Source organism: Alosa sapidissima, chromosome 14 (genome assembly GCF_018492685.1).
Source record: "Alosa sapidissima isolate fAloSap1 chromosome 14, fAloSap1.pri, whole genome shotgun sequence".
In the NCBI taxonomy this organism is placed as follows: Eukaryota; Metazoa; Chordata; class Actinopteri; order Clupeiformes; family Clupeidae; genus Alosa; species Alosa sapidissima.
Window position 1 is genome coordinate 11,150,146 of NC_055970.1, and position 19,530 is coordinate 11,169,675.

The 19,530-nt window shown below is 41.0% G+C and overlaps 3 protein-coding genes across 5 annotated transcripts; 2 read left to right on the plus strand and 1 right to left on the minus strand.

Moving 5' to 3' along the window:
• The first annotated feature begins 312 nt into the window (after positions 1-312).
• On the plus strand, positions 313-3,180 carry atpv0e2 (ATPase H+ transporting V0 subunit e2). The gene is made up of 4 exons (XM_042061298.1): positions 313-624; positions 989-1,036; positions 1,199-1,298; positions 2,247-3,180. Exons 1-3 carry the CDS (start codon positions 521-523, stop codon positions 1,290-1,292), a joined length of 246 nt encoding a protein of 81 aa, XP_041917232.1. The 5' UTR covers positions 313-520; the 3' UTR covers positions 1,293-1,298; positions 2,247-3,180.
• A 2,003-nt stretch (positions 3,181-5,183) lies between these two features.
• LOC121681509 lies at positions 5,184-8,821 on the minus strand. Of its 2 annotated transcripts, none has more exons than XM_042061275.1 (8): positions 8,032-8,821; positions 7,753-7,800; positions 7,512-7,630; positions 7,371-7,413; positions 7,137-7,237; positions 5,634-7,011; positions 5,465-5,534; positions 5,184-5,347 (listed from the first exon to the last, which is right to left on the minus strand). In XM_042061275.1, exons 1-8 carry the CDS (start codon positions 8,059-8,061, stop codon positions 5,271-5,273), a joined length of 1,866 nt encoding a protein of 621 aa, XP_041917209.1. In that variant the 5' UTR covers positions 8,062-8,821; the 3' UTR covers positions 5,184-5,270. The 2 variants fall into 2 exon arrangements, with proteins under 2 accessions (XP_041917209.1, XP_041917208.1); XM_042061274.1 differs by having other exon boundaries at positions 5,634-7,014; positions 8,032-8,820.
• Positions 8,822-9,308: 487 nt separating this feature from the next.
• On the plus strand, positions 9,309-19,301 carry cars1 (cysteinyl-tRNA synthetase 1). Of its 2 annotated transcripts, XM_042061270.1 has the most exons (23): positions 9,309-9,420; positions 10,397-10,630; positions 11,375-11,466; positions 11,627-11,715; positions 12,102-12,198; positions 12,343-12,441; positions 12,665-12,814; positions 13,240-13,380; positions 13,651-13,739; positions 13,821-13,942; positions 14,494-14,606; positions 14,743-14,871; positions 14,985-15,114; positions 15,242-15,345; positions 15,486-15,583; positions 15,797-15,986; positions 16,268-16,336; positions 16,423-16,504; positions 16,611-16,691; positions 17,061-17,128; positions 18,121-18,180; positions 18,428-18,511; positions 18,745-19,301. In XM_042061270.1, exons 1-23 carry the CDS (start codon positions 9,399-9,401, stop codon positions 18,871-18,873), a joined length of 2,472 nt encoding a protein of 823 aa, XP_041917204.1. In that variant the 5' UTR covers positions 9,309-9,398; the 3' UTR covers positions 18,874-19,301. The 2 variants fall into 2 exon arrangements, with proteins under 2 accessions (XP_041917204.1, XP_041917205.1); XM_042061271.1 differs by lacking the exon at positions 10,397-10,630 and having other exon boundaries at positions 9,317-9,420.
• Positions 19,302-19,530: the final 229 nt, after the last annotated feature.

Consider the following 19,530-nt stretch of genomic DNA (forward strand, 5'->3'; position numbering starts at 1 on the left):
TCGTTTTGTGCAAGTGTAGGATACTAGCCGATTCCAAGTGAATAAATGAAGACCCAGAGAACCACACATTTTTGTCAGTAAGCCTACATTTAAAAAGATTGCATCCCATATGTTTTCATATTCATTTTTGATCAGGGAGACACATAAACCAATAGCCTACGCTACGTCTACGGAAAGGGTAAGATAGAGACGTCATATGCGCGCACAGGTGTGTTCTTAGTTTTAAGATATTAAGAGGCAAACTGACCGTTGTTGGAAGCCCTCTGACTGTCAATGCCCTCCTGCGGACTGTGTCAACCAGTGCCAAAGCCTTGCTTGTAATTCTGATTGATGCTGCACTTGAACCAGTAAAAACGGAGTAAAACGGAACTGACAGAGCGTTGCAGCCAATCTAAAGCGGTCTGACGAAAGTAGGTGGGACAAGTCGCCCACTTGCAGCTTACGTGAGAACGCATCGTTATTCCAGCCCATCATCAGGGATACACCAAGGATAAAACAAAGATAATAATCGTTTTGCAAAATGGTTTCCCACTCGCTTGCCTGGCCGATGATTTGTTTTACAACACTGTGGGGTTTGGTTGGAGTTGTAGCCCCCTTTTTCGTGCCAAAAGGTCCAAATAGAGGGTAAGTAGGCTTTAAACGTCAGTGATTCTAGTAGTCCTCTATACGATTTATTGAATTATTTATCTGAGGCCATCGAGCGAAATGGATAGTCAAGGATATTGAGAAACATATATTGTGTTGTTTCGGGTTGAGCTTTATGTTGTTTGTATTTTAGGGTAAGGAGGACTCGGAACGGTTTTCTTATAAGGCCCGTCGTTTTAGCATCCTTAGCGCAGTGTAGTGCAGTGCATCTTGCTACCTATTTCTGCCTGACTGCCACAACCTTGATTTCTCACTATGTCTGATGTAAACTACACATTCTCTAAGTGATCCTTCATCTACCAGTTCATCTAATCATTTTTTATTCGTTTTGTTTTCGTTTCAGAGTTATCATCACAAGTTTGATATTGACAGCCGTCTGCTGCTATTTGTTGTAAGTATAAACGTGCGTCCATTTCTGTTGTAGGCCATTGAACAATATGCTATCAAGTAGACCTATACAAGTAACACTCTCTGTCTTAACCTCTTATAACGTATTCACCCTTGAACTATGATGTAAGTATCATGTAATTAATTAATTTGTGCTCCATCTCAGCTGGTTAATAGCCATCCTGGCTCAAACCAACCCCTTGTTTGGACCTCAGTTGAAGAACGAAACCATTTGGTACTTGAGATATTTCTGGGAGTAGATACAGGTATGTACCATCATGGTAATGGTTATGGTTATGGTATTTTGCAGACGCCTTTGTCCAAAGCGACACACATCCCTGCTGTATTCGTACAGAATGTTACTAAAACGTTCTAAATAAACAATAATTAATAATTGTATTCTACCTATACTAGTACGCATCCTCTGCTAGTAGTCCTTTTCCCCTCTGCCTTTTAGTTTAGAAACAGTGGAAGTCTCTTGGCTCCAGACACTCGATGCTAGTAGAGATCCAAAGGACTCAATCTTGATTAATTTAAATACAACATCGTTAACCTTAACCCTGTCATAATAGTATAGCAAAATTGATTATTTTAAGATTTCATCATCTTTAAGATTTTCTTCTATTACATCGTCTATCATGTAATATACCGGTAAGCATCCTTTATCTATATTCAGTATAGGCCTTCTTCTGGAAGGCTTCATGTTCAGGAGTGTGCAGGCATCACTATGAACACTGTGGTGCACTGCACATCAAGCCCAAAAATGCTCCAGCTGTTTGTGTGTGGTCTTTTGTAATGTTTTTTGTTGTGGAGAAAGTGGAGACTTTCTAATGAGGAGACACAGCACTCAAAGAATCTACCATAGAAATGTATGGCCAAACATGGCAGTCATCTACACATATTCTGCCACCAAAAGTTGTCATGTGAATACATCGTGCCAATCATGTGGTATGTTGTGAATACATCGTGCCAGTCATGTTTTGTGAGCTTGCAGCTGGAGCGAGGTTAGTGTAACATGATTCGTGAAGCCAGAGTTAAAAATATCAGATGTAACCTGTGTTATACGCCAGAAGCCAATATACTTCATGTCTGCTTTTTGCCTGCGTGTGACACCAGTCTTTATTTGTTGCATCCCACCCTATGATATTACATCTAGTCTTTAAACTGGAAATATAAAGATCTTCTTTTCATCCTTCGTTCATCTTCTTTTGCAGCTTGTTGTGGAAAGCCATGGGATAGACCCTTGATCCCCTCTGTCAATTGGCCTATAAATATCAAGACTTTATATTGTATTTAATTTGTCAATACATATCAATACTTTATTTATAAATAGTGTGTACAATATGTTCTCAGATCCTGCTTTTGACTTGTTTCTGTCTTGTGATGTGCTCAGAGCCAACAGGTGCTTTGAGCAGCCTGATATGTACATTGCCGTCACAATTGTGGAAATAATCATAGCAAATGGTTAGCTCTATATATTGTTCAGAGTAGATTGGACCCACTTGTAAATGTAAATCAGGATTTATTTCAGTGAAATGATACTCTCCCTCAAATCACTGAACAGGTATACATGCCTGATTTGCTGAAATATTTTGTGTGAAGCACATTTTTGTAGCATATTTTGTTTAATGTCAGTATACCTTTTTGTTCAACATGCCAAAATGCAATTCATGGGGAAGGGTTGAATCAGGAAACCATTGATCAGATGTGATGAGGAACCCTTAGCAAAATGATATGCACTGACCAGCTATCTAGCCAGTCTGATCCAATTAGCTCTTTATCCTGAAGTCCAAAAGAAAAGAAGACGAGGTGTCATTTTGTCCTTCCCTAGTCCTCTAAATAAATGGATAAATGAATACATTATAAAAACAAACTCAACTATCTGCAGTTCTGCTGGGTACGTTTCATATAAGAACCTTAAATATTACCTTTCAAATATTCGGCCACTGCCAAGACCAGACTGTAGTGTTGTATGTTAATAGTGTTGATTATTTAATTTCAGAAGTAGTGTTGGTAATGTTTGGCTGTATAGTGTGATTGTGTGATAGAAAAATACTGTTTCATGGTGTAAGTCAAATGCTCTAAAGAAACACAAACATTCATGAATATGCTTGCCAATTTCTCTATTAATAAAATCCTGTAAGTGGCTGATATGTTTTTATGTCATTCTTTGATATACAACCCCAAAACAGAAAAAGTTGGGACCAGGCTTGTGCAAAATTCCAGAATTGAATTGAAACTGGCTCTTAAATTCCAATTCAATTCTTGAATTTTACTTGCATTTCAATTAAGGTAGCAAACAGGAATAATATCATGTCATAATATACAAGTCTCGTAAACCCATATTTAGCAGCATAAAGGACATAGACAACATATGTTGAAAATGAAAATTTGGACTATTTAATGGAAAGTATATGTTCATTTTGAATTTGATGCCAGCAACATGTTTCAAAAAAAGTTGGGACGGAAGCAGGTTTACCACTGTGCTGCTTCACCTCTTCATTTAACACAATTCTGTAAATGTTTAGGAACTGAGGAGACCATTTGCTACAGTTTTGATAATGAAATGTTGTCCCATTACTCCACAATATAGAATTTCAGTTGCTCAACAGTATGGGGTATTCTTAGTCATGCTTTTCATTTTATCATGCACCTAATTTGACAAATCAGGACTGCAGACAGGCCATCTTAGCACCTGGACTCTTCCTCTATGGAGAAATACTATTTAAATATATGCAGAATTCATTTTGGCATTGTTTTCCAGAAATATTCAAGGTCGTCTCTGGAAAAGACATTGCCTGGATGGCAGTATATGTTGCTCAAAACCTGTATACATCATTCAGAATTGTTTGTGCTGTGCCAAATGTGCAAGATGCCCATGCTGTTGGCACTAGTGCTCCTCCACACCGTCATAGATGTTGGGTTTCGAAGTGAACACTAAAACAAGTTGGATAGGTTGGATACTTGGATAGGCCCTCTCCTCTTTAGCCCAGATGAGTCCTTGATTTCCAAAAAGAATGGCAAACTTTGATTGGTCTAACCACAGGACCTTTTTTTCACGTTACCTCAGTCCATTTTAAACAAGCTCAGGCCCAGATAAGAGGGTGGTATTTTCTGTATCATGTCTGAATACAATTTTAGCTGTTACAATGTTGGCTGCAGTTTTTGAATTGATATTAAACTGTGCACATAGACAATGGCCATACAATGACAGGTCTGTTAACAGGTCTGGTATTAATGCAGTGCCATCTGAGGTCCAAAAGACCACGGCCATCCAATCTGCTTTTTCCCTTGTTTGCAAAGATTTCTCTGGATTCTCTGAATGTTTTAATAATATTATGTCCTGTAGATGATTAACTCCCCAAATACTTCACAATTTCATGTTAAGAAGCATTAAAAATGACATTGTTTCATCATTTGTGCACGCAAGTTTACACATAGTGATGAATACCTCTACATCTTTACTTCTAAGAGTCCCTGCCTCTCTAGGATGCTCTTTTTCATACCCAATTGTGTTGCCACTTACCCTAATTAGTTGTGAAACATTCTTCATTTTGTTTTCTTTATCATTACACAACTTTTCCAGCATTTTATTACCCCGTCCCAACTTTTTTTGAAACATGTTGCTGATATCAAATTCAAAATTAGCATATATTTTCCACAAAATAGTCAAATTTGTCATTTTCAACATTTGATATGTTGTCTGTGTTCTTTTTGCAACTAAACATGAGTTTAAGAGATTTGCAGATTATTAGATTCTGTTTTTATTCATATTTTACACAACGTCCCAACTTTTTCTGGTTTGGGGTTGTATAAATATCTTGTTGTATCCTCAAATCTAGGTATTAGGATTTAGCGTTCAACTGAATCACCACACAAGACCTGTTTTTACTAAGTTTGGTCAGAAGTCTAATGACTGACATCCTCGGCCAATTCACTACTGTCAGTGCTCTTTCAATCATACACTGCACATATACACTGCACTTCTGAATGTAATGAATGTCTGAACAGACAAGAGATTTAGGGGTTCTATAAACTGCTGGAGTCCATCTTTAAGCTAAAAGTCTGCTGAAAGTTCACAACACAAAATAGATTGTTAGTTGAAGAAAGCACCAGCACAGCTGGATATAATACCATTGCTAATACAACACTGAGGGGAGGCAAATCAAATTCATTTATTGTTTAAAAGGTGCCAGGAGTTGTTCTCCCCTGGTAGAAGAGGTCGTTATTGGAGTGTCTCAATCCTCCTCCTGGGAAGTTGCACAGCAGCACACTGCCCTCCACATCCTTCTGAAAAAGCCTTGGATAGGGGTCACTGCAGATTATAGAAGGCACACACTTCTGGTCAGTTTCATCTCTAAAAAGGTTAACTATTAAGGGATGCATTATGAAAGTGAGAAATGTTTCGTAATGAGACGAGTCCTCAGCTTACGGCTGCTAATGGTTGATGCGATGCTGAAGGTGTCAGGGTTCTTCATGGTAGGAGTTATGTGTGCATCACACTGAAACAAAATAATGTACAAATACTTTAGTTCTATTCATTTTTAATGCTTTTTGGGATATAATTTTTCATTGGTAACTCTGGAAGACTAAGGACTCACTTCCTCCTCCCCTTGGGCGGGCCCTTCATTTTCTTCCTCTACATTTGTAAGTGTATCTTCAGGATCCTTGGCATTCTGTTCTGCCTCCTGTTCTGCTTTCCTTCTCTTTTCTTCATCTCGGGCAGATAAAATGTCCTTGAAATCATGAATAATGCTCTTTACAATTAAGCCTTTTGTGCGTATACAGTGCTCCTTGTCAGTCAGAAATGAGTCAATGTCCCAGCCGTCTCTCACAGGGAAGATTAGCAAGTAACCATCGTAACACCGTCCTGCAATCTCTTGATGGACAACAACAGTTGACTCCTGCAGTTTGTCCAGTGACCGTGGGAGTGCTGCCTCTTTGTCTGTTATGTCTTGCTGAATGAGAGTACATAACTGGTCAGCCAGCTGGAAGCATTTGAGGAGGTCTGAGAACGGGAAAAGTCTGTAGACAAACCTGGCCACAAGATTTCTCAGCGCATTTTTCTGATGGAGGCATGGATCATCCTCCTTCTCTGACGTGCCGACCACATGATCTATTCTATCCTGGTGTGTCTTTAATATGGCCTCTGACACAAAGCTGGCAAAGTCTCTTGAGACCATGCGAGCCCTGGCAGCCACCGCATACTGTAAGTTGGCTTGTATTCCTGAGCCCTCCAGTAGCTGCTCATAAATGGAGCGAGCCATGTCAATGACCTCCTTAATGTGGATATGAAAATTGTCTTTTCGGTCGTCTCTGGTCACCCTTGCCCCACACATGGCCAGTCTGTCCACCACTTCGTCCAACACTGGCCAGACATGTAGCTGAGCAGCAACATTGTCGTCATCTGGAAATACCAGACGCAGGACAAAAACTAAGACACATGTCACAGTGTCTTCATGAATGACCAGCTTCATGGAGGCAGTAGGATATTTTCTTTCTGAAGCCTTCAGCATGAGAGTCAGGATGTTTCCAGGTAGCAGCGGCAAAGAGTTTGAACAAAAGTGCTTTGAAAGTTTACAAAAAATAAATCCAGTTAATAAAACCATTAATTCATCACTGTTGCAGTTTGCGGCCTGTTTCATGATCTCCATGGATTTCAGTTTGCGTTGAAGGGACTGGACTATCCTCATGGCTGTAAGATGGATATAATACGCAATCCTATCTTGAGGGAGCTTTCTGAGGACCTCCACTGCAATGCTACCGGCCTTGGCTCTCAGAAAGAGACACAAGGCATGGTTGGCAGCATCTACCAGCAGATCGGCCTCCATGGCATGGACCAGCCTGGCAACCACATCCACCACTATTTCGGATATGTGGTGGTCCTGGGCAAATGGCCGGTAGATGAACCGGTAGCCAATGACCTTCACTGCCATTTTGACTGCCCACAGTGGTGGTGAGGAGATGCTTGATATCTCACTGCTGAAAAGGACAAAGTGTTGTCTATTAGAACACAAAGATATTCAACACTCAGAAAGGTTATAATTTAAGGTATCAATGCACAATTCAACGAAACTTTAATCTCACGACTGTGTATAATTTACCGAATTGCTAGAGCGTTAGAAGTTTCCTTAACCTCCAACAGCTCTTGGTCAATCTCGCGCTGGATATCCATCAGCTTTATGAGGATGTTTACCTCCCAGATCTAAGTAAATATTTTAAACCAAACATTGTAACTTGATTTAACACCATAATCAATATTTTCTTTAACTTTCAAATGTTTCAGAACTAAATCAACAACATCAACAGGAATAATAATAATTATCGATTTTGCTTACCAAACAGGATGGGCCATCAACAATCCCAGTCATTTGACAAGACCTGTTTAAGAGCAATACAAAATGATCTTCCAGGCCACTGTTAACCCTCATTCTTGTAATCAAGACATTGAAATTTCAGAGTTCAGTATTCAATCTGACCTGTCCATGAAGGCTTCTCTCTCCTGATAAGCCAAATATTCCATCATGTCATGCATGGTGAAGTGGGGCCTTATGATCCCATGCCTTTGGAGGCCCATGAAAATCGTCAACATTTCCTTCTGCAAGAAATGCATTTAGTGAGAGCCCACCTATCCACACAGACTATGCCCACTGTCACACATTAGCACACTGAAGTTAAGTTTAATGAATATATTGATTAAAAAACAAAACAATGAAATACCTTCTCGGTGTGGAAGACATGTTCCCAGTGGGGTTCAACGATGTGGATCTGAAATGATCAGGGTTTAAAATAGTGAGATGAATTAAATAGTAATAACATAATAATAACTACAATATTATATATATATGCTAATGTGGTCGTGCAGATATCTGTCAAAGAATTAACGTTATAATTTTTTCCTGAGGTGCTGTTTCTTTTATATAGCCTACAGACCTGGCTGATGTTACCTGAAAGATAATATGTTAGATAAAGAAGTTAATTTAGCTCTCATTCAAGTACCTCTTTGCAAACACCCATATTTGAAATCATCTGAATAGTTCCGTAAAGTTCTTGCGCTTCTTAAAGTCGTGGCTTTCTCGAGATTGTGTTTTCTGAAATGGTCTACCTTTAGCGTTCTGTGCGTTTTTAGCAAACATTGTATTATGACATCAGCGTCAGGAACACACTTGGTGCATTCTAACATCATCATAAAGTAAGCCACTGTCGCCTAGGTATCAAACTACACATTTAAAAACAAATGTAGCCTACATCTCAAATTCTCTGAGACACTAGAAAAGCTAATTATTCTCTGATCCGTCCCACAATCACAGGCCATACCAGCAGGTGGTGCCACAACTCAATTAAACACCAATTTCACAATTTTCATTTCTGTTTTGTCTGCTCCCTTAAGCTTTCATGGTTGAAAACTACACAGCCTTCGACAGAAGAGGCTGTCTTGTAGATAGCCTGCATTTGAAGTTCAATTCAATTCAATTCAATTCAAATTTAAATGAGCTCAGTTTCTTGTTTTTTGAAAGTCTTTAGGTTTCATTTTAGTAGGCTATTGAGGCGACTTCGTCCACCGTCTTTGATATATTTCCATATATTTCCTTTTTAACCACAGGGTGGTGCCATAACTCCAGAACTATTATGCACGTTGTATTAAAATATTTTGGTCGATTACTTGAGCCTCATATTCAAATAAGCGTAGGTTATTGATATTTTTATCTGCAGTTGATGTTATTCTAGTAACGAGGCTGTGTAGTTTTACGCAAGTGGTGGGGCTGATGGGATGCAGAAAAGTCAGATAGGCCTACAAGATTCCAACAGCCAAACATGATTCAATCATGAAAAAGTGCATGTGAAGTTTAGTTTTATACACAATTTTCCATCAGGTGGCTTCCAGGTGGGTCTATTGTAAACAGGATTAGGAACTCAACTGAGTTCAATTTGTTCATGTCTCATGGGTGGATGCACACCCTGGGAGGATGCACAGTAGGCTATACAGTTCTGGCTTCCAGTCTTGTGGGAAAAGTCGTCTAGATGTTCTGTGCTGATTGCAAATGTCACACAGCATTTTTCTTTGAGAATATGATTTAAGAATGATCTATACATAAAATACTTATTAATTTAAGGTTGTCCAGTTTTTGTCATATGTGTAGTTTTGTAAGTTATGCTATGTTAATTTTTGCTGCAATAGGATCAATTCGATATTGTGTCAAAAAAGTGAAAAGTGGACATGAATCATTACATTTGTGACTGACCTCACAGTATATCCGACCTTACCAAAATGGTGCTCAGAACGGTTCACAGTAATCAGATGCGAGAAGACACGCCTCCTTTTCCGGACACGTTATTGTTGCATCAGATATCCAGCACTGAAAGAAATGGCAAGCTCAGGAGAGCAAGGTAAGAAGATAATAAAACATTTTATTTCCCTATCCAAACGAGGAGAGCGTAAGAAGGCATGACACATTGCAACAATACAAAATATATGTTTTGTTCAATCTGTGGATGGAAAACCTGTTTGGAAATTACGTTTGACGCATCAAAAAATGGCTAATAATGCCTCCCAGCTAACATAACATTTTGCATTATCAATGTGTAATAAAGACGGAAGATAATACACTAGCCTGACATAGAATAAGCAAAAAAAATTGTTCCAGGTATGATGGTTGAGTCCTGATTAGATTGCTAGCTAACGTTGATGTTAATGGTAATGTTGTTCAGCTTAGAACCATATGTATCTGGTTTTACACTGTTTTCTGGTAACCTTTGTTTTGGAGTGAGTGTAGGCTCAGTGTATGTTGCACGTCCCAGTAGCTTCTAGGCATTCGTATATTTATCAACTATAGTATGTATTTCAACCAGCATATTCTTTGAATCTGCCTCAACTGACAGAATAATAAACTGATTCTTGGTAACTCATTATCCACATGGTAGCCTACACACTCCACTATTGTTAATGTCTGATTTTAAGTAATCCCGGTAGACATAGTAGGACTGCTAACCTTATTTCTCGGGTCAGTTTTCCTTTCAGTTTTGAAATTACTTCTAATGAGCGCCAGCGCCCCTTCATACACATTTAGTCTTCGAATATTTGGTCCTTTATGAACATACGAGTCCTGGTATTGATAGATATTGATTGATAGTCCTGGTATTGATAGATAGATATACTTTATTGATCCCTAGGGGAAATTCAAGAATTTCCCCTAGGGATCAATAAAGGTGAGTGGCATATGACCTCTACCATTACTTGACTGTTCGCCTGCGTACACATGTCAGCATCACCCATCCCTCGGCGTGCTAGCCCACCAGACCCACAAGAATGTTTGCAGATGCACCGTCTGTACGTGTTTGTGTGTGTGCCCTCTTGTCTCCACAGCCTTTGATTATGGCTTCTTGCTGGGCATAAGGGAGGAGGCCCGCAGGGCACAGGCGCTGAACGAGTACCTGAGCACTCGCAGTTACCTGGCCGGCTTTTGTCCATCTCCAGCCGACGCTGAAGCCTTTGCGCTTCTGGGCAAGCCCCCACTCTCAAAGCATGTTCACGCCCTGCGCTGGTACAGGCATATAGAGGCCCTTCAGCAGGGCCCCCAGGCCCCCCCAGAACTCTGCAGTGAGTAGACAGGCCCTGAGGTCAGGCCAGGCTACAGGCTCTGTGTGTACAGTAGTGAGTGCATGTAGTATGCTGCCAAAAAGTGACATAGAGATAAGAGTAAATATGCTATGCATTTATTATACAAACCTTATGCCCTCAATTTGATTGGGCAATTGTCTTTAGAGCATGCACACTGCTAGACAATGAATTGAGTTTTTCCCCCCCGTTGAGTGTGAAATAGTGGTTTCAATAAACTGACTCAGAGTAGTAGAGGCTGGGCCTTTTGTTTTGTCTTTGTTGAGCCTGCTAGATCCATCCACATTATTTCACTATAATTTTGCCATTATCTCGCGGTACCTTTTGTCTGTGTGTGTTTGTGTCTGTGTCTGTGTGTGTGTGTGTCTATGTCTGTGTGTGTGTGTGTGTTTGTCTGTGCGTGAGCGCATGTGTGCATTTGTGTGTGTGAATAAATGAATGTATCAGTGTGTTGTGGTCTCCATAAGCAGATGTTTGCAAGTTGATGTGCACGTGGTGGCTTTGTCTATGAGATTGCACCATTTCCACTTCAAACTGATTTCTACCAACAGGTGTACCTGCACGGGATTATTCCCACAGGTTACCTTTGTCACCCACGCATAGATGGAGCATGAACGTACACAGTTGCCACTCTAATCCCTAGCATAATCACTTTCTCTCTGCTGCTAATGCAGCCTAGGCCCAGGAGGGATAATGAGCTCACAAAACCCACCATTTGTCTTTCAGCGAAGGGGAAGCGAGTCCAGCCTCCTTGGTCTCCTCCCGAAGGTAGTGAACCATCCAAGCTCAAGCTTTATAACAGCCTCACACGCAGCAAGGTGAGATCTTGGTGCAGCTGCGGAGCACTTTGGCTGTTGGCCTCTGGTTCGGTCTCAGTTTTGTAACAGCAAAATGCAAACCTGTTGTTAGGTGGCTGTTCTCTCTCATTCTCTCATTATGATGTGTAGTGGATGATTATTGTATTTTTGTATATTGCAGGAAGTGTTTGTGCCCCAGAATGGAAACAAGGTATCATGGTATTGTTGTGGACCGACGGTTTATGATGCCTCACACATGGGCCATGCCAGGTAATGATGCTACGGAGCTCTGCAGCCTGACGGCGTGTTATTGACTAGTTGCACTAGTGTAGTGACGAACCACTGCAAACCAGTTTCCTGTTTGGTTTGCCCACTGTAAGACAGAAATGGAATTTCGTCACTACGCTAACATAACTGGTCAATACACCCAGTAGGGCCAGAAGGCATGTTATATACAACCAGTTGGGTCAGTCAGTCTGCAGACAACAAGCCACTCTGTACTTTTCTGCATGTTAACCTGCAATGCAGCATTCCCAAGACAATTAAGGTTGCCATCAGGAAACATGCCATCAGGAAACATGCCATGTTGATTGGCATCATGTCCTGACTGTGGTGTTGTGTGACGTCACTACATTCCTTGCCTTCTTATTCCCCAGATCCTACATATCCTTTGATATCCTACGAAGAATATTGAAGGACTATTTCAAATATGATGTATTCTATGCCATGAACATCACAGATATAGATGACAAGGTGAGAGAAGTTGAAGATGAGTTTTCTCTTCCCCACTACATGTGTATGGGTTGCATCATGTATGTTGTTAAACCTGAATTACCTGTGTAAGAATTTGTGCGTGCTGCTTATATTCTCTCACCATAGACTCTGCTTGTTTACTAGATCATCAAGAGAGCCAGACAGAACTACCTTTTGGAGCAGTACAAAGAGAAGAAACCTGTGGCTGCCCAGATCCTGAAGGATGTCCTCACAGCCAGGGAGGTGAGGAAGGAAGAGTGCTCTCTTCACTAGCACACACTAAACGTGCCCCTGATATTGGTGATATTGATTTACCACTCTGTCTCATCAGTGACCTCAGTGGTATTTTTTTTTTATTGTGTAAACAGGTTTATAGGCAGCTCAGTGCCAAAGAAAATGACTGTGGTTAAGTTGATTGTCGTTGGTCTTGTTGTGGTTTTGTGACGTTGTTGTCATGTTTGCGCAGCCGTTCAAGACGAAGCTGGCTGAAACAACAGACCCGGATAAAAAGCAGATGCTGGAGAGGCTGGACTCGGCTGTGACCGCTGCCCTGGCTCCTCTGCAGGAGGCAGTGAAGAGTGGAGCCTCCGACGCCAGCGTCCAGAGCCAGGCACAGGTGGGCCAGCGGATCTGGGACATAACTAAAGAGCTTATTGGGCAAGGTCCCTTATAACACTAGCTTACCATGGTTACATGGACATATTTTTTTCTAATCAGAATAGAAGTGTCCATGTAAACGTGGCTACTGATACATTCCACCACAGCCAACCCCTGTTTCCATTGATACCATTATAATTTACTTGGTTTCAAGTGACCATGCGCCAAGGTTGATACTTGCTTCAGCAATGTGTATTTGAAGGAAAACTTTGAAGGCAAAGACATATTTTCCTACATTACACTTACTCATTACTATAATTAAAGCAGAAATGATCCTAATGCTTATCTGTGTGTATGTATAATGCTTATTTTATCTTTGTGTATTTTGTATCACGCGCATGTAGATGGTTTGTTTATTCTTCCATTCATTTTCCATTGTTAAAGGTTTTGCTGGAAGAGGCCAAAGATCTCCTCTCTGACTGGCTGGACACTCAGTTCGGCAGTCAGGTCACAGAGAACTCCATCTTCTCGCTTCTGCCCAAATACTGGGAGGGAGAATACCACAAGGATATGGATGCCCTCAATGTGAGTGCTATTTATGAACTCCAGTACTCAAGTCATGAGACAAAATAGGGTGTGCTGCATTTGAATGGGTTAGTAGACTGAATAAGTTAGTAGGTCTGAGGAAGAGGTTAGTAGGTCTGAGTCTAAACCAGGGCAATTCACTTTGCTATACACTGTATAGTATACAGCCCAGCATCACAAGGGTATGAGGCTTTTTTTTGTATGATGGTTGTATTTATATATGTATATTTGTCACCAACTCCACAAATCTTTTCTGATCTTCACTTGAAGGTTCTTCCATCAGATGTACTCACACGGGTCAGCGAGTATGTGCCAGAGATTGTAGACTTTGTGAAGAAAGTTGTAGGCAACGGCTATGGGTAAGAATATGAATCTCCTCCATTTTCTCGTGTATGTATATTTGTTCAGCCAGGCCAATCACCATTTGCTTCCATTTGCAGATATGAGTCCAATGGTTCTGTGTATTTTGACACAGCAAAGTTTGACAGCAACCCCAAACATTCCTATGCCAAACTGGTGCCTGAGGCAGTTGGCGACCAGAAGGCTCTTCAGGAGGGTGAAGGTAAGATACCAGGAAGGATGGGCAGGAAGATGGAGTTTTTCACTATGTCTTGTCGCACTATTGTATTGGTCAGAAGAGAGAAACACAAGTCATTGATTGCCTAGGCAGTCGTGGCCTACTGGTTGGCGCTTCGGACTTGTAATCGGAGGGTTACTGGTTCGAACCCCAACCAGTAGGCACGGCTGAAGTGCCTTTGAGCAAGGCACCTAACCCCTCACTGCTCCCCGAGCGCTGCTGTTGTTGTAGGCAGCTCACTGCGCCGGGATTAGTGTGTGCTTCACCTCACTGTGTGTTCACTGTGTGCTGAGTGTGTTTCACTAATTCACGGATTGGGATAAATGCAGAGACCAAATTTCCCTCACGGGATCAAAAGAGTATATATACTTATACTTATACTTATACTTATACTTAGATCTTTGGAAGCTGCATTTATCTTTTCATTTTTCAGTTTATAAATTCATATGGTCTTAAGTGTTTTGAGCTGTTTTTTCTTTCTTTCTGAGCTGGTAAATTGGTCTGACTGAGCGTGCTGTGTCTCTTCTGTTCTGTAGGAGACCTGAGCATCTCTGCGGATCGACTCGGTGAGAAGCGTTCCCCTAATGACTTTGCCCTCTGGAAGGCCTCCAAGCCTGGGGAGCCCTCCTGGGATTCCCCTTGGGGAAAGGTGAACTTTCAACACAACACACACACACACACATGCACACACACTTCATTTTAAGCTTGCCAAGGAAAGTTATGCTAAACTTTGTTTTCAGGGAAGCTGCACTGACGTTTTAAATAACTCACTTGGTTTGCTGTAGGGGCGGCCAGGCTGGCACATTGAGTGTTCAGCGATGGCAGGATCTATTTTGGGAGAGTCAATGGATATCCATGGTGGAGGATTTGATCTTCGGTTCCCCCATCATGACAATGAGTTGGCACAATCTGAGGTAGATGCAGTTTATGATGATGAACCATTCACCCAAGCCAGCCAATGTCATGTTATTGTCACTGGTTCATTTTGTTATGTATATTGACAGTTGTTTGAATTGCATCTTCACAGGCCTTCTTTGAAAATGACCACTGGGTTCGCTACTTTTTGCACACTGGCCACCTTACCATTGCAGGCTGCAAAATGTCAAAGTCTTTAAAAAACTTCATCACTATTAAAGATGCATTGGCTAAAAATTCAGGTAATTTGCATGTAAAGCAAAACCTCAGTGAATCTTGTCTTGTGTTCTTTCCATTTGAATCCTGGTCATGTGAGATGAGTTCCTGTGCAGATGATGTAGTGACATGTTCCCACTCATTGCCCTCTAGCACGACAGCTTCGTCTGGCCTTCCTCATGCACTCCTGGAAGGATACACTGGACTACTCCAGCAACACTATGGAGTCCGCCATTCAGTATGAGAAGTTCATGAACGTGAGTTATGAACACATTGGATATCTTAAACCTAAAGAAACAATATATCTGACCTGTATTAAAGCAATTTGTTAACGTTAACTATTTTTGTTTGTAAACACATTTAAGATGAGCTGTTTGTTTTTGGTGTCTGGCTTCAGGAGTTCTTCCTGAATGTGAAGGACATCCTTAGGAGCCCCACTGACATCACAGGCCAGTTTGAGAAATGGGAGGCTGCAGAGATTGAACTCAACAACGGGTGAGAAACTTCAGAGAATATACATACTACATGTAAAAATGGTTCACAACATACTGTATCATTATAACTATATTTTGAAACATGAAATCTTTATAGTAGTAAATACCAAATAGTTACATTAATAACTTCTTATAGTCGTTGCCTTTATGGTGTGATGGTTGCTTGTGGGGATTAACCATTCAGCGGTCCTGTCCTGTCCTGTCCTGTCTGTAGTCTCTATGAGCGGAGAGCGGCAGTGCACGAGGCCCTGTGTGACAACATCGACACGCGGACAGCTATGGAGGAGATGAGGTCTCTGGTTAGCCAGAGCAACACCTACATCGCCAGCAGGAAGAGCTCCAAGCTGCTTCCCAACCGCATGCTGCTCCAGAGCATCGCTGTCTACCTGACAGACATGCTCAGGGTGAGAGCGAGAGTCCTAACAGCGGTGATACATGGGTCAACTTTCTGAGCAGTGTTGCACAATCACGATTGATTCCAAAGGTTTTCATTTGACGATAACTAATGATTGAACTTCTCCTAATAAAACATTGTTGCCTAATATCAAAGAATAAGTGCCAACAACGCTCAGTAAAACTGCCCAGCAACATTGCCCATAAAGTTGCCCTGTATATTGTTACCAAGTATAATTCCTTCCAGCATGCATCTCTGAGCATTTTTACCTTGCTTTGCACCCCTCTGTAGATATTTGGTGCTATTGAGGGATCTGAGACCATTGGTTTCCCTGTTGGAGGAAGTGGCCAGAGTGCTGATGTAAGTGCACACACTATATATACCAGTCATGCTTTGGAATTGTGACATAGTATGTTGCATCACTCTGATGGTGTGTATCCTTGCAGTTGGAAAGCACTGTGATGCCATATCTCAAAGTCCTGTCAGACTTCAGGGAAGGAGTGAGGAAAATTGCACGGGAGCAGAAAGGTAAATGAGATTGGTTGACACTGCCTGTCAATCCTTTGTCTCTAAACTAATGTGTCAAACAAACAACCCTGTTCAGCTGACTGACATGTGCTCTGTTCTGCCCCAGTGACTGAGGTGCTGCAGTTGTGCGATGTGGTGCGTGATGACACTCTGCCTGAACTCGGCGTCCGCTTTGAGGACCACGAAGGTAATTGTGTGTTTCCTCACACTGCTCACACAGTCATTTACAACGCTCCAGATGCCTGCGTCCCTGAGCTGCACAGGGTCCAGCGTCAGACAGTTTGCTCAGATTACTGACATGAAGCATGACGTCCACAAAGGACTGTGGGAAAAGTGCTGACGCATGCTGGGCTTCCTTTGTCCTTTATCTCTCAGTGGCTCTGCACCTAATAAAATGAATGGACTTACAGACATACAGTATGACGTGGCCAGTAGAGTATTAGCACGAGATTGCATCACATTGCATCACATTGCCAAATTGATATGCACAAATGGATGAAACGCATATTTCTCTCTGCTAAATTTGGGACTCTGGGATTTCTTTGGTTTTCCATAGGACTTCCCACCGTTGTCAAGCTGGTTGATCGGGAAACCCTGATGAAGGAGAAGGAGGATAAGAAAAGGGTAAGTGCCCAGGCAGGCACCTCTGAGTTCTGTGTTTGGGGAAAACTCATTCAAAGCCAATCTGCATGGGGTTTGACAGTAGCTGTCCATCAGCACTGAATTATCTCCTCCTTCTCGTAAGACGATCAGCCTTCCTCTCAATGGAAAATGTGCCTTAACATCTCATGCATGCTCAAGGATGCAGAGACAAGAAAAGCATGAAAAGACCTAGACACAAGTCATAAAAAATTTATCTGAGCCTGTCAATATGAATGGCGGGCTTAAGAATATATTGTGAGGCTCGTGTTGCACATGCCAATTGTTGGGCCTGTTTTGAGTTACTCCTAGCAAAGTCTTTGTGAACACAGGCCACTTTGGCCACTTTGAAATGCTTTAAACCCAGCAGATGCTTAGCACATGGTGGAACCGTTTCCTGACTTCTGAGAATTACACCCTAGTCATTCTTCTTGTGTTTCTGGATAGCTTGTTATTGACTCCTCTTTCAGTCTGAGGGAGAATTTCACATGGCTAGCAAAAGGCTGGGGGAATAGAAAGTTGCATGTACTGTATATGGCTCTGACTTGTTAGAACAATAGTTTATCTCCACAGACAATGATTTGGTGTGAGGTCAAAGCTTCTCATTTTTACTTTTGTAACCTGGGAAAATGTGGAGCTCTAACTAAGTCTAAATCAAAAATGTCCCTAAATGTTTTTCATTTGCTACACAGTTATGGAACCTAACTGAATTCATACTAACAAAGTCAATTTAAAGTCAAAGTAAATTGAGCCCTAGCATTATTAGAGCTATGCTTATTCTGAAGTTTGATTTGTGGTGTTGACGAATGCTTTTTGGGAAGTAATTTCCTGTGACAATCACGATTAATTTATGAAGCAGGACGTGATTCAGATGAGAATTTGAATCACAAACAGGCACCCGTCATTGGTAATTCAGTTTCATTCACTCTCCTCGCTCCGGTAAATGGCTTAACAATGGTATTCTGTTCATTTTTCAGATGGAGGAGGAAAAGCGGAAGAAAAAGGAGGAGGCAGCTAAAAGGAAACAGGAACTGGAGGTGAGTGGATGAGAGGCGCTGTACATGCATTTGGATTCATTTGTTATAACAATACTTGCATGACATGTTTGTGTTGTGGTTGATAATGCATTATCACAGATTAATACACATAAGTGGATTAGTAAAAAATCTATTTAGTTTCAGTTCCACGATCATTCCATCGAGTTGTAGAAAGTAGAATGTAAGCATATTTGTAGAAATGATTTCTCAACAATTGTGTTTTTCTGTGTTTTCCCCCCCCACATAGATGGCTAAACTGGCCAAGATGAAGACTCCTCCCAGTGAGATGTTCCGCACTGAAACAGACAAATTCTCTGCATTTGATGACACTGTACGTTTTCAAACTCAAATTTGATTTATTTACGTTTGATCCATGAAAGATTGTGTAGCAAACATTTCTCATTTTTGTGTGAATATTATGTTTGCAGCAAAATGTTATGAGATAAATATCATTCATTATCATTAATAAGTAGCTGTATGTCATTATGTTATTTTCTTCTTGCCTTCCTCTTTATTGCAGGTTTCTTATGACTAATGTAATTTCACACTGTTTCCCCACACTAGGGTTTCCCCACACATGACGCAGAGGGCAAGGAGCTGAGCAAGGGACAAACCAAGAAACTACGCAAACTTTATGAGGCACAAGAAAAATTACATCAAGAATATCTTCAGACGAGTCAGAATGGCAACTGAGGATCCTGGGAGATTGAGTCCGTCTGGCCCAACCCTGCAATCCGCCCATTCTGTGTCCTTTCTATGTCCTGGTGCACTTCTAAAATTGAGGCCAGCAGGATGCCTGTAATCTGTGTGTCCTTGGACTGATACTGGGCTTTATATTTTCCACGTGGCTGGGACATGACTGACAAGTGATTCAACTTACTTACTGTGGTGTTAACAATTGTAAGGAGAGGACATCAACGGGGGTTGACCAAGTGAATGGAAACATGATAGAACATACTTCTTAAGATATAAGGCTGTATTGAATGCCCTCTTTACAGTCAATTTGTGTTCCCATTCAGCTTGCAGGTTTACCATAATGGTTAAAGAAATATTGAAAAATATTTCCAACAAATGTTTATAAGGACATGAAACACAAATAATAAAATACATTCTTCCAATAATTTTTAATGACTCATTATTTTAAACCTATTAGCTCTTCCCCTAGTTGCCCACCTCCCTTTTAAATTAAAGTGCAATAGAATTGATGTTGATGACACTAAAATAAAAGCAGGAATCTGACAGACACTTTAACTTTCTACTTCGTTGACAATTTCTTTTTCAAGTAACTAATACTCTGTATATAGAGTGTATTGCAATAAAGAGAGATGTAATAACCTTATATTATTGTTC

Bases quoted from the DNA above. Each gene is read 5' to 3' on its own strand.
- atpv0e2 (XM_042061298.1), top strand. From the start codon at position 521: ATGGTTTCCCACTCGCTTGCCTGGCCGATGATTTGTTTTACAACACTG. The intron at 625-988 runs GTAAGTAGGCTT...TTTTCGTTTCAG, and splicing joins CCAAAAGGTCCAAATAGAGG to AGTTATCATCACAAGTTTGA. The intron at 1,037-1,198 runs GTAAGTATAAAC...GCTCCATCTCAG, and splicing joins GCCGTCTGCTGCTATTTGTT to CTGGTTAATAGCCATCCTGG.
- LOC121681509 (XM_042061274.1), bottom strand. From the start codon at position 8,061: ATGATTTCAAATATGGGTGTTTGCAAAGAG. The intron at 7,631-7,752 runs GTATTTCATTGT...CATTTCTTGCAG, and splicing joins ATGTCTTCCACACCGAGAAG to AAGGAAATGTTGACGATTTT. The intron at 7,015-7,136 runs GTAAATTATACA...TGTCCTTTTCAG, and splicing joins TCTAACGCTCTAGCAATTCG to CAGTGAGATATCAAGCATCT.
- cars1 (XM_042061270.1), top strand. From the start codon at position 9,399: ATGGCAAGCTCAGGAGAGCAAG. The intron at 11,467-11,626 runs GTGAGATCTTGG...TGTATATTGCAG, and splicing joins ACAGCCTCACACGCAGCAAG to GAAGTGTTTGTGCCCCAGAA. The intron at 13,740-13,820 runs GTAAGAATATGA...TTCCATTTGCAG, and splicing joins GTTGTAGGCAACGGCTATGG to ATATGAGTCCAATGGTTCTG.